Source organism: Poecilia reticulata, linkage group LG18, assembly GCF_000633615.1.
Source record: "Poecilia reticulata strain Guanapo linkage group LG18, Guppy_female_1.0+MT, whole genome shotgun sequence".
Lineage (NCBI taxonomy): Eukaryota > Metazoa > Chordata > Actinopteri > Cyprinodontiformes > Poeciliidae > Poecilia > Poecilia reticulata.
In genome coordinates, this window is record NC_024348.1 from 7404841 (window position 1) to 7417320 (window position 12480).

The window sequence follows — 12480 nt, forward strand, 5'->3', positions numbered from 1 at the left end:
TAAGGGAGGAAGCAACTTCTCTTCAACATGGCGGCGACCATAGACAACAGCAATGCCGTACAGGCGACAAAGAAAAAGCACCTTGGGATCCCCGAAGCGGTGTTTGTGGTGCGTAAAGCCGAACTTTTTTCACTGCACCGCTTGTGTGCAGTACAATTTAATGTGTTTTTGCCTGTCCCTGACGCACAGGGGGCGTTATAGCGGCTTGGAACCTGTTAGCTAACTAGCAGCTCTAGCTGACAGAGAGTTGATGATCCCGCTGTGTGTGCAGGATGGGCGGCTACTTGCTTCCATCTATGGTCATTACTGTCTGAATGATGTGGGCTTTTTCTGTCTTCAGTCACTCCTGGTTTACTTTACGGGCTTTTATGTTTTTCAACTGGTCTCTGTAACTTCGGGGGTAGGTTTAGTGCCATTAACAGGCCTCAGTTTCCCACTTTGAGGTTTTCCATAAAGCATTAACTGATACACCTTAGCTTCAAATATAAATAATGATCATGTCTGAAAGACTTCCGCATAATTAAAATAAGTCAGTAAAMTATTTCATACGCCATTACATAATGGTTAACGAAAGTTTTTTTTCTCTCTCTCTCAAAATTCACTGTCACAGTTGTTTAGCATGAAATTATATTGCATAAAAAACCGCTACATTTTGTGATGCAAGTTTTCAGATGGGGAACACAGTTGATGAGGTTTGTCTTTTAAAGAATATGTTGACATCGTCGTTTTTAGTTGTTTCATTTGTAGAAATACATTTTACACACCACCTGAAGGATGTTACTGCTTTTATTATGGCACCCCAACATTAGGGGGTGTCATGTTGGCACCCCCTAATGAGGCTCCAGGCCTGGATGTCTTGCCATGTTTCTTATCATGGCAAGAAACATGACAAGATGTTTCTTGCCATGATAACGTTTCTTATCATGACAAGAAACATCACAATCCCAATGATCTCGAGTCCATAATGTGTGCCAGTTGTTGGCACGAAAAGCAAGAAGCAGAGTCTGTGGCATGGATCCTTAAAAAGTCAAAATTAAGGCCTTAAAGTGTCTTAAATTTATTCTAAAAATGTAAATTGGCCTTAAATACGTTAATCACAGGTCTTAAATTTTGTCACAAGACCATGTTCTCATATTCTACAGAGTTTATTCCCTGTGTCAGGCAAATGCAGACGTCTTCATTCCGTTTGACTTCAAGTGGTTGAGGCTACCGCTAACTAGCTGCTAGCATAGCCCTGCTTGGTAACTAGCTAGCTTTTTTTGCGTTCATCTAAATCGTACATTTATCGCTGGTTACCTGGACGATGTAAGTCTTTGCCACTGGCTCACTTCTGTTGCCAACCCATACGATGTTACATCTGCTGGCACTATTATTATACAAAATATGTACTTTTCTTTTGTACATCTTTGTTGTGGTACAGGATTTAAATTTCATTCATAATGGTTTTAAAAAGCCATTAAATTAGACTCTGTGAGACCTACAGAAACTCTTAAAAATATAAATTTACACCACAAATTCATCTGGATTCTGTTTGCTGAACAACAGCACTTTGGCCTTGACCATCATGAGAAGAAACGGTCAGTCTGCCTCTGTAGGGAATCCTGCTATTATTCATAAGAGATCATCCGCTAACTCTAGTTCGTTCAGCATCTGTGGCGTGTTTCACAGGAGGACGTCGACTCGTTCATGAAGCAGCCCGGCAACGAGACGGCAGACTCGGCGCTCAGGAGGCTGGACGAACAGTACCAGAAATATAAATACATGGAGCTCAACCTGTCTCAGAAGAAACTCCGGTAACATGAAACGCATTTTTAAAAAAACTCTAAAAAGTTAACGTATTTAAACACATTAGATTGTTTAAGGAAACAATCTAACGTTTGATTAAAAGCTCAAATTTGAAAAGCGTCATCTACAGTTGAAACCAGATATTTAACGATAATATAAAGACCCCTTTTTATCTCGCTGTCTGAAGTTGAATCAGACCAAACTTCTCATGTTTTAGGTCAGTTAGAATTTCCAAAATCATTTCTATTTGCTAAATTCCAGAAAACTTAGCAAGGACATTTCTTAGAGATTTTCTTGTAACTTTCTCAGACCAATCTGTAAGAGAAACATTGCAAAACTGCAGAATGTAGAATAATATGTATGAATGATATGGTATGTAATGGTGAATTGAAGCTGTTTTCTTTAGTACATTTGTATTTTTATCTCTGCTGGAAAAGTTAAAAAAAAAAAAGCTTACCTTGAAACAGTTTGAAAAGTTCTTGAATTTCCCTGAAGGAAAGTAGCACAAACCTTTAAATAAGCAGTTATTAAAGTTCACCACACTAACAGAGAATATGTAGCTTTTTATTTATATAACCTCATTTCTATATGATCTCATATCTTTGATGCTTTGTTAGAAGCCATTTATTTCTTAACCAGTTTCAGAAGTTTGCCAGATATTTTATAACCAAACAGTTGATGCTGTAATGTTACGGTTTCTTGTTTTCTGCTCACGTAGGTTGAAAAACCAGATCCCACAGATCACCCAGACGCTAGAGATCCTCCGACACATGCAGAAGAAGAAGGTGGGTAATCTGCTTAAAGAAACATCAGTGTTCAATCTGTTGCTTTATTCTTGTATAATTATATTATCATGTAAGAAGCAACAAGTAGAACATGAGCTTTCCTGCTTGTTCTGGTTCCTACCGAGTCTGGAAAATTCTCGAATTTGATCACATCTGGATAAGTTTGGGAAAAGATGAGAGTATGGAAAAAAAATAGTTGCATCTCTAGACTTTATTGTCTAAAAGTCAATAAAGTATTATCTATTGTCTAAAAGTCGTGTTTGTCTTTCCCTTTGTCCATCTTATCCTTGATTTTAGTTGCACTGGGTAGCACTTTGAGATTTTTGCTAATGAAAAGTGCGGAACAAATTAAATTGATTATTATTATTATCTTCCTGTACATCTGGACACTTGTTTGCTCATCAGTCTTTGTCCTTTTGGCCATCCGTCTCGTCTTTCATATTTTCAGAGGGAACTTTTATATTTCTGCTTTAACGGCCAGACGAGGCCGAGATAATCAGAGGAACTTAAAAAAACAAACAATATTTGCTCCTTGGTGGAAATATTAGAGGCTACAGCTGCAACTATCGATTTTCTATTAACTATTAACTATTTTCACTGGAGGGCTGATTTGGTGATTATTTCTTTAGATCAAACAAGAATGAAATAGATAACTAAAGGTGCTAATGATTAATCATTAACTCCAGTCAACGATTACTCGAGTTTGTTGACAATTATTTCAAGAATCGATTTATCTCCTTCTGTGTTTTTTTTTTCTATCACTACAGTTGCTAGCTCTGATTGTCTCATTGTCAGGTTTGAAATCTGTAAATGTTTGGTGACCATTAGGATAGTAGATAAGGCAATAAGGCCATTAAAGACATGATTCAACATGGATGTTTTTTCCTGTTTTTCTTTCCTTATTTTTATGTTCCCTTTTTCTTATTCTCTACTTATGTAACGTGATATAGCAGCATGATGTGCAGTTCTATGTTCTTTTGGTTGGTGAACATACAAAACAAATAAAACTGTGTTTAAAAATACAAACATAACCGATTTATCGTGTTTAATCTGATTAATCGTTTCAGCTCTATTAGAGGCCTGTTGAATTTAAGGGCTGCACCTTGTTTTTCTTCAGGAAACCACAGAACCCATGGAAACACATTTCCTGCTGGCCGACAACGTTTACTGCAAGGCCTCCGTGCCGCCCACTGACAAAGTTTGCCTATGGTTAGGGGTGAGCATGGGCTTTCAGTTTTAAATTACATTTATCAACCTTTGAAACTCAATTATCTGGATCACTGATTATGTCTTCTAATGATTTCTCCAACGCTTCTCCTCGAAAGGCCAACGTCATGTTAGAATACGACATCGACGAAGCCCAGGCTCTCCTAGAGAAGAACTTGTCCACAGCGTCTCGCAACCTGGAGACGCTGGAGGAAGACCTGGACTACCTGAGAGACCAGGGGACCACCACCGAAGTCAGTATCCTTTAAAAAAACCCCAAAGCAGTCAGTCGTGACTGAGCTGTACCCAGGTTTGGCCACTAGATGTCACCTTTTCTGTAGAACTCTAATTACTCAGTTTGTTGAAATGTAGAGTACCCAAAAAATGAACCCAAGCAAGAGTAGCACCACTTCAACTTATTTTTACTCAAGTAAAAGTAAAAAGCAGCCCTCTGAGAAATGATCTTCTGAAAAATGTCAGGTCTGTGCTTGGTGAATTGTTGGTTAAAACATGTTTGTTCTTCACTCAGTGGGTCTAGAATCAAGAAAGTTTACTCAAGAGTAGCGATAATAACATGGCTCAAGTAAAGGTCAGCCAAGTCCAAATACTCCTGAAAGTAAGTTTTCTCAAAAAATGTTGGTCAAGTAAATGTAATTGAGTAAAAGTAGCTAGTTACTGTACAACTCTGGGATTACCAAATTTCCGACTTTACAGAGAAGCAGAACATGTATGATATCATTAGTCCTGGAAAGTCAAATGAACATTTCCCAGCAGGCAGATGTTCTCCCTATAGACTTTGTGTACTAAATCTACGTACGAGTTGCATTTAATTAAATTAATATTGGGTTTTTTATGATCTGGTTATTAGGGTTGCACATGAGACATGTTTTGAATTAAACACCAGCTACCTCTCAGTAACCCTCTGTATGTTGGTGTTTCATCTTGACTTGTCGCTCCCTTCAGACATGGCGCGAGTCTACAACTGGGACGTAAAGAGGAGGAGCAAAGAAAACCTCCTGAAATCAGCAGCCAAGTCTTAATTAAACAGAACAGTGTCTATGTTCCCCCTCTGCTAACTTCCTCCTTAGTCATTAAAAGAAAAATAAACCCCAATCTGAAGTCATGCGTATGTTGACCCCCCCTGTGACCCCCGGAGCTCGGCTCATGGAGGAATCGTCTGAAACGTTACTGGAAGTTTGAAGCTGCTCGGGTCGAGCGTTTGTCATAGTTCAGTTTTTCCTCTCTACGTCTCCTCTATCAAGTCCAGCTCAAACTTCCACCACTACTGTTTTCTGTTGATTTTATTTTATTTTTTACTTTTTAAAGTATTTTTTCAAGTAAAAACTAACCAAAAAACAACGTCAACAAGGCAGTTTTGTATTCTTTTTATTGATTTAACTGTGTTCCGTTCTTTTTTTTTATTTTATTTATTTCTTCTGGCAGATCAGAAATAAGGGTTTACTTGCACCATCCTGTCCTCCATGGATTTTCCTCCTGTATCTTCCTCTGAAAACTTTCTCTCAGCCACAGTCGACACTTAACGCTTACATCATTACACGGTTTAGTTTCCTCCCATAGAGCCCGGCCAATACGGCTCTAGGATAAACTGGTTTTGCCTTGTAAACTTTGGTTCCCACTTCCTGAGAGTTGCAGGGTTTCACAGAGATCAGCAGGATTCGTCCGCCAGACCTGCCGCAGTTCTCCGTCCTCTGACCTTCCTCTCCATATTTCCTCCTTTTTCTGTTTTCCTCCTCTCCTTGCCACTGTTCTGTCTGTATTTATTTGTCTTCCACTGTATTCATTAAACAATTAATGAAGTAAAAAGAAAAAGATCATTTAGGAAAAGAGAAGAGCCCTTGATTTGATGCTTTGTGTGTTATTTTAGATGGAAACGTCATAAAAACAGCTATAAGGGAAAAGACTAGAAGAAGGAAACTTACTGGTGGTTAGCATTAGCTTCTATTTATAACTCATACAAGCAGAGATCATTTTCAAGTTTTCTGAGTTTTTGCTAAAATTCAACACGCTTCCCCTAAGTTAATTTTCCACATAAATGCTATTTTGAATAAACAGTAATGTGTGCGTGTGTGTGTGCGCGCGTGTGTGTGTGAGCAGACCTGCTGAATCCCAACGCCCCCAAAGATCCTGGCGGAGTTCCCAGAAATCACTCTGTCTCTCCACTAGAAAGAGCTTTTCAACAAATTAGCCGTTATATTCAAAGTGCCTTTGCCTGGCCAAAGAAATGCACTTGTGTTTATATGAAAGTGTTTTTCTTTTTTTGTGTCTAACTAATCTTTGGATATTAACGTCGACACGGGTACAGTTCTGCCAGAGTGGCGTCTTATAATAGCAGCAGCATCACATGACCTTCTGATGCTGAGATTCATCACTGAACAGTTTCCAGTCCTCCAGACAGTCAGCTGCTGAGTGCACTTCCTGAAAAGAAGCTACTTCCTGGATGGCAGCTTTAGCCATTTAGTGGTTGCTTGGTTCACACACAGATTTGCATTTGTGTTTTACTGGAAGTGACTGTGCTCATCGTCCCTTTCTTTCCAGATGGTGGATGGTTCTCCCAAATAGATGGCAGTGGATGGCATCCAGTTGAGAATTTCTAAATATTTTTCACATGAAAATGGAATCGGATTACAGCACTTATAAGATTTGGTAAAAAAAAAAAAAACAGAATAAAGGCAATAGGAAATTTTGGTTCTATTTGCTTTTTTAAAACATGATTTCTATATATGATTGTTTTAAATATGTTTTAAAGCAAGAGGGCTGCCTATTTTATTTTATTCGCCATGAATATTAATTTTGACTGAATTGGAAAGATTACTTGATTTCCACAATGAACCATTTTACGTTTTAATTATGTTTACTTTTTTGACCCGCGTCGTGGGTTTTATAGATAACGTTTGCTAAAATTGACTCTTGGCATTGACAATCATTCACACCAAACCCAACTAATCGGGGTTCAAGTTCCAAGTTTGAAAGCAATTGCATTTGTGAACGGATATCCTTAAAAACAGGCAAAGAAAGCCTAGTCATGCAGGGTTTTTTTTTTTCATTAGTCTATGAAATAAAATGACATGGAAAGAGCTACGTGTAAAATGACTATACCATGTGTTAAATGATTCATGGCTTCCTACATATGCATTATGATGAGAAAGTATGGAGCTAAAAACTAGTTTCTACCATCTGTCTTTTCAGATATAACATCTTAAAACAGCACTTTGTTTTTTTTCTTTGCGTTCATTCTGTCATGTTGCACAACTAAGACTAGGAGATGGCAAGAAAATAAAAAAGAGTAAAAAAAAATGTCCACATTATATAAGCATTATTTCTTTTAATTTTCATGTCAGGGGTTGGAATGCATCTTGAAATGTAATCATCAAATTTAGGTAAAGATAAGGTTAGAAAAACTACATTTGAAGCAGTTTAAGTCTTCTCTTTATATTGTGCGCCTCACATGTAATGTCATAGCGAAGCTATGATGGTGGTGAGCTGAAACTGCAGGGTTGAACTTAAGCGATAAACTCATATATGACACTGCATTTTCACAGATCAAAACAACATGAGCAACTCGTACTGAACAGAACTGAATCTCGTAGTGTGGCTATGATTGGCCGGCTTTCTTTGGGGTGATTTTCCTTCTTTCGTTAGCGTGCATTGTTGGTTACGTAGTGTTGCCGTGGAGTCCATTCATCGAGTGCCCGTTGATGTGATTAGTCAGTCTCTGTCGGTTTGGCCTTGGAGAACTGAAGTATACCAAATAAGGCTTTCCCTGTGTAGACAGACTTGACTATTAAGGTGCTTTCCTGCTCCAAACAGACTCCAAGAGAGTTCAACAAATCCACCTGGTGTGTTCAATAAAACAGGCGGACATGAAGTTCGACGTGCCCGCAGCTCCACCTCCACGAGTTCAGCTGTACACTTTGTCTTCGTGCAGTTGGAGTCCGTTGGGAACAGCAGGGAGGTGTCGTGTTATTGCGTGACTTTTACACAAGATGGTTAAAGCAACCAGGTCAATGTCATCGAGTTCGCTGGAGGTCTTAAATCTCGCAAAAGTATTTATTGCCCACTATTTTTTTTCTCCACATTTTGTAACATTGCAACCAAAAAGGATCATGTGTTTTAGTTTGATTTTATGTGACAGACCAACACAACGTAGCGCATGACTGTGAAGAACCTCAGAGGAGACCTTGAGAGCAACCGTGACTTGGTGGAAAGAGGAGTTGGGTTTCCCTCTGTCCTGTTCCCCTCTCATTAGAAACTTACCGATTTATAAAACCACCTTTTGTTCCTGCATTATGTCTCTACCAGCGTTGGGCATCTGCAATTGAAATGGTTGCCCATTCTTCTTTGCAAAATAGTTCAAGTTCCGAAAGATTGGATGGAGAAAGTCTTGAATCATCAATCTTTAAGTCTTGTCACTGATTTATTTTTTTAGATTTAGGTCTGGACTTTGACTGGGCCTAGTCCAGAAAAGCTTTAGCAGGTTTTCTTCCACATATTTGTTGAATTCCCTAAGCAAATCAGATTTGAAACGGTTTCTTCACCAACTCAAATTTGAGACTTTTTAAGTCCGAATTAAGGACAAAATGAATAAAATTTAAAACTTGTAACATGACAGAAATTTACAAAATAATACTGCATATTTTATATAGAAGTAAGGCCAAGGTTTTTTTTGAACAAAATGTATGTAGCATCATGTTAGTTAGCAACAGATGTGAGCCAGTGGCGAATACGAACATTATCCAGACAACTGGCAATTAATTTCCACTTACCCATGAAAGATGAAAAAACCTAGCTAGCTAACGGGTACATTACCAGCTAGTTAGTGCTAGCTTCAACCGCTACGATGAAGATGTCTGTGACTCAAACTTTACACAAACTAGACAGCATATGCCAGATTAAATAGCATTGCCTTGACAAAATTGATTAAGGTCAACTTACATTTTTTTTATGACTTTAAGACATTTCAAGGCCTTAATCTTAGATACATGAATTTAAGACTTTAAGGATGCAAGGACCCTATACGAGAACTGCGTACCATTTACTTTCCACTTCACATGTTTGTCCCACTTTATGTTGGACTACCACAAAAACGGCAATTAAATAGATTGAACTTAGTAGTTGCAAGGTTGAAAATAAGTTTAAAAAAATGTTTAAGTGGTATAAATACTTTTGTAAGGTAGAAAAGCGACAGTTATTTTTGTTTTTTTTAAGACCTCCAGGACTTCTCTATTGATTTCTGGAACGTGAAACAACATATCGGCGAAGGAGAAACGACTTTAATGCTTAGGACATGACCAAACGACGCTATATGGTGCTTTAGAAGAAACGAGTAAAGAAAGATGTGATCTCTTGTTAATGTGATCATAAAATTGCATATTGAGAGGTGTCTAATGGAAAGGAGGTAATGGCAGAAATCAAAACGATAAAGCCATCTGAACAGATCCGGTTTCTAAGGCCTTTTGCGAGACGTTCTAGGAAAGCAGTCTAGTCGAAACAACTCTGACCCTTTCCCCTCTGAGAACGAAAAACATGTACAGAGACGGATCCATCCCTCTAAGTCCTCCGCTTGTTGTTATGATGTTCGTCGACACCGAGAACCAGCATGTTCACTGAGTTTCCCAACCCCTCCAAATCCGTATTCAGTCTGAAGGAAGTACAGTTCCTCCGTCTGTACGGCCGACAGTTCAGGCCGTCATCGGCGGCGGCTCCGCTCGGCGTCCTCTCCCTTTTTGAATCCTCAGTTCACCCAGATCAACAGAGGCAGCGGCGGTCGCTCTTGGTCACCTCCTCTGACGAGTGAACCACGTTGGGTACAAAGCCGCTCTTCACGCCCTCCCAGCCCTCCTGGATGGTGATGTCGCCGGACCGCACCAAGGCGAAGATCTCCCTGGTCAGCTCGGTGAAGGCATGCTCCACGTTGATGGCGTCGCGCGCCGACGTCTCGATGTAGCGCATGCCGTACGCCCCGGCCAGCTTCTCCGCTTCTTGCCGGGTCACCTGCAAAATCGAAACATTAAAAAAATATATATGTTTTGGGGGTGCATTTTTGCTAATATTTGTTTCTTCTTCCGGTAAACTGTAAAAAAAAAAAAAAAAAAAAATGCTGAGACACGTGAAATGTCGCGTTATCAGTTATGTGTTGAACTGAAACGTGAGATTCTGCACAGATCATGTTTCGGAACATCATCTCCAGTAAGCAGCATCACTTCAGGAATTAAGACGTAAACAATCTGCTTATGTCTCTTTTCCAGAACCACATTAAGTGACAGAAGATAACGTAATCCACAATAAATAAATCAAAAGTAAAATACGTGAAAATGTTTATAAAGACTTCAGCGAGGCCTCGTAGATTGGGTCTCTGTAAGTTACGGGAATTTTAAAAAACAAAACTCATCTCTCATTGCGATCCGGACTGATCAACCTTTACAAAAACAAAATATTTCCCATCACAAATCTTTTTTTTTTCTCAACCTGTCTTTGTAAGAAGCAAGTTTTGGATTGTTTCCCGTTTCTTACCTGGCGCTGCGCCTCGAGGTCGCACTTGTGGCCCACCAGCAGGAAGACGATGCTGTGCGGCTGGACGTGGCTGCGCGCCTCCTCCAGCCAGTCGTGGACGTTCTGGAAGGAGCGGCGGTTGGTGATGTCGAAGAGGAGGAGCCCGCCCACAGAGTTACGGTAATAAGCTCTGGTGATGGACCTACGCAGCAGAAAGAAACAGGTGCTTTCACTGCGTTTGATTTCTATCATGTAGGACTGACTTTTTGGGTTTATCGCTTTTGTACCCCAGTACTTTTATTGAATTCTCGCTCTGTCATAAGTTCAGTAAAGGAATTTTTTTTTTAATTCCATGTTTCATTGGTGTCATGGTAAACAAAATTGTGTATTTTACACACAGTCGTACATTTCAGAGGTTTTCCTGTTGGTTTCTTCAATAATTCTTGGTGCAGCGCCCCCACAGGCGAGGAGGTGAACAGCTTTTTCAATTAGTTTGGATCGTTTGATGCGGTGCACTGTGAAAGCGAACCGCAGCAGCTGAAAATGCAACAGATATTGCAAATTTTAATCCCCATCTGAACCACATCTACCGGCCTAACAGGTGTGAAAACATCCTTAGTAACTGCAGAGCAAATTGGGACAGAGCTGCTCAGTTTCAGCAGAATCTAACGGCCCTCCAGGGACACAAACTCTAACTTCTCCTGATTCCTTTTATTCTTCGTCATACTTTATGAAAGCTATCTTAGGAATGCCATTTATAGGCTTGAGATTGAGAGCAAAAAGCAAGAGGTGAGGATTAGTCAATTGGGAGAAAACATTAAGAAGGAATGGGTAGGTGGGGAAAAAAAGCCCGACCTGTCAAGTGAGTCACTTGATTTGACACATGCATGCTTAATTTATACAGGTATATTTATGGAAGCAGGAAAGATGCAGATGAAACAACACTGACTGAAAGACCTGCATCTCTGAGGAAAGAAGAGGGGAATGTGAAGTAAAAAATTGGCAAATTCAGCTGTGCAACAAAATCACAACATCACCTACGAACGGTGGGAATAACAGCCTGAAGCCATTTTGTTGTAGCATTTCAGAACTGAGCCAGGATTTCACGAGGTCCAACATAAACCGACACAAAGATCACAAACTGTTAGGAATTTAAAGTAAACCGTCGGAAATGAACATTGTAGGACACTAACTTAGGAAACCAGATTCAGGAAACAGTCGGGTTCTGATGTTTAGTTGTGAATTATATACATGTTTACAGGAGTTGTTGCATATATGTCAGCAGATAGCCATACAGAATCAAATTAAACCACAACTCTGTTCGTGCGTTATGGTGCGAGGACGTCGCAGTTCAAAAAGCGCGTTTAATTTTAAGGAATAGTTGAAAGACATCATGGTAAAGCGCTCGTTTGGTCTCTTAGGGCTGTTGACATGGAAACGCTGAGGATAAAGGCAGGCGACAGCCATCCTCTTCGTCACCAGGATGAGCTCAGTGATGAGTGTGAAGACGTATTTCAGCCTTTCTAACATGCTGCTGCTTCTGTGCTGCGATTTATACTCTGCAGGTTCTGTCCTGTCCTGTCCTGATTGATGACGATAGAAATGACCAGCTATGAATCAATGGAAGTAAACAGACTTAAAAATCGACCTTGGAAGTTTAGAAAACAAAATCGCTGTCATGTAGAAAATCACAGACGGAATAAAAACAATGTTCTGAAATTTTACTAGAAGAAAATATTAGAATATTAGTTTTTTTGTTGTTTTTTTACGGTTTTCAAATGTTGTTTGTGTTTTAATAGGGCAGTGTTTCCGAAAGTAAAGCCAAACAAATTAATATAAAACCTAAAGGTGTAGCTGTTGTCCCTGTTTAGGGTAGCATTTGAAATGTGGCACAGCTAGTTCATACAGGAAGGTATAAAAGTAACAGCTTAAAATACATTTCTGCAAATGAAGTCAGGGGCATGAAATTTTATTTGATAGCTAAAGAACCTCGATAGAGACACCTTTATGATGTCATGTTACTATAAAATATTAAAATATTATATCTGCATGCACCCCGCCTCTCGCCCGGAACGTTAGCTGGAGATAGGCACCAGCAACCCTCCCGACCCCACTGAGGGACAAGGGTGTGAAGAAAACAGATGGATGTATGTATGGATGGATGGATGGATGGATGGATGGATGGATGGATGTA

The 12480-nt window shown here is 39.6% G+C and overlaps 2 protein-coding genes across 2 annotated transcripts in view; one reads left to right on the forward strand and one right to left on the reverse strand.

Moving 5' to 3' along the window:
* vbp1 (von Hippel-Lindau binding protein 1) lies at positions 1-5194 on the forward strand. The gene is made up of 6 exons (XM_008435308.2): positions 1-108; positions 1669-1793; positions 2504-2570; positions 3688-3786; positions 3896-4034; positions 4740-5194. Exons 1-6 carry the CDS (start codon positions 28-30, stop codon positions 4814-4816), a joined length of 588 nt encoding a protein of 195 aa, XP_008433530.1. The 5' UTR covers positions 1-27; the 3' UTR covers positions 4817-5194.
* Positions 5195-7104: 1910 nt separating this feature from the next.
* The window catches only part of rab39bb (RAB39B, member RAS oncogene family b), a 12382-nt gene continuing 7006 nt past the window's right edge, over positions 7105-12480 (reverse strand). Inside the window, exons 3-4 of the mRNA XM_008435309.2 lie at positions 10308-10488; positions 7105-9788 (exon numbers count right to left, since the gene is read on the reverse strand). Of these exons, the coding sequence (XP_008433531.1) occupies positions 9543-9788; positions 10308-10488 (427 nt within the window). The 3' untranslated portion in view covers positions 7105-9542. The remainder of the gene's footprint in view (positions 9789-10307; positions 10489-12480) is intronic.

Excerpts from the sequence above, each read along its gene's own strand:
- vbp1 (XM_008435308.2), top strand. The coding sequence starts at position 28 with ATGGCGGCGACCATAGACAACAGCAATGCCGTACAGGCGACAAAGAAA. Across the intron at positions 109-1,668 it reads TCCCCGAAGCGGTGTTTGTG|GAGGACGTCGACTCGTTCAT; the intron begins GTGCGTAAAGCC and ends CGTGTTTCACAG. Across the intron at positions 1,794-2,503 it reads CTGTCTCAGAAGAAACTCCG|GTTGAAAAACCAGATCCCAC; the intron begins GTAACATGAAAC and ends CTGCTCACGTAG.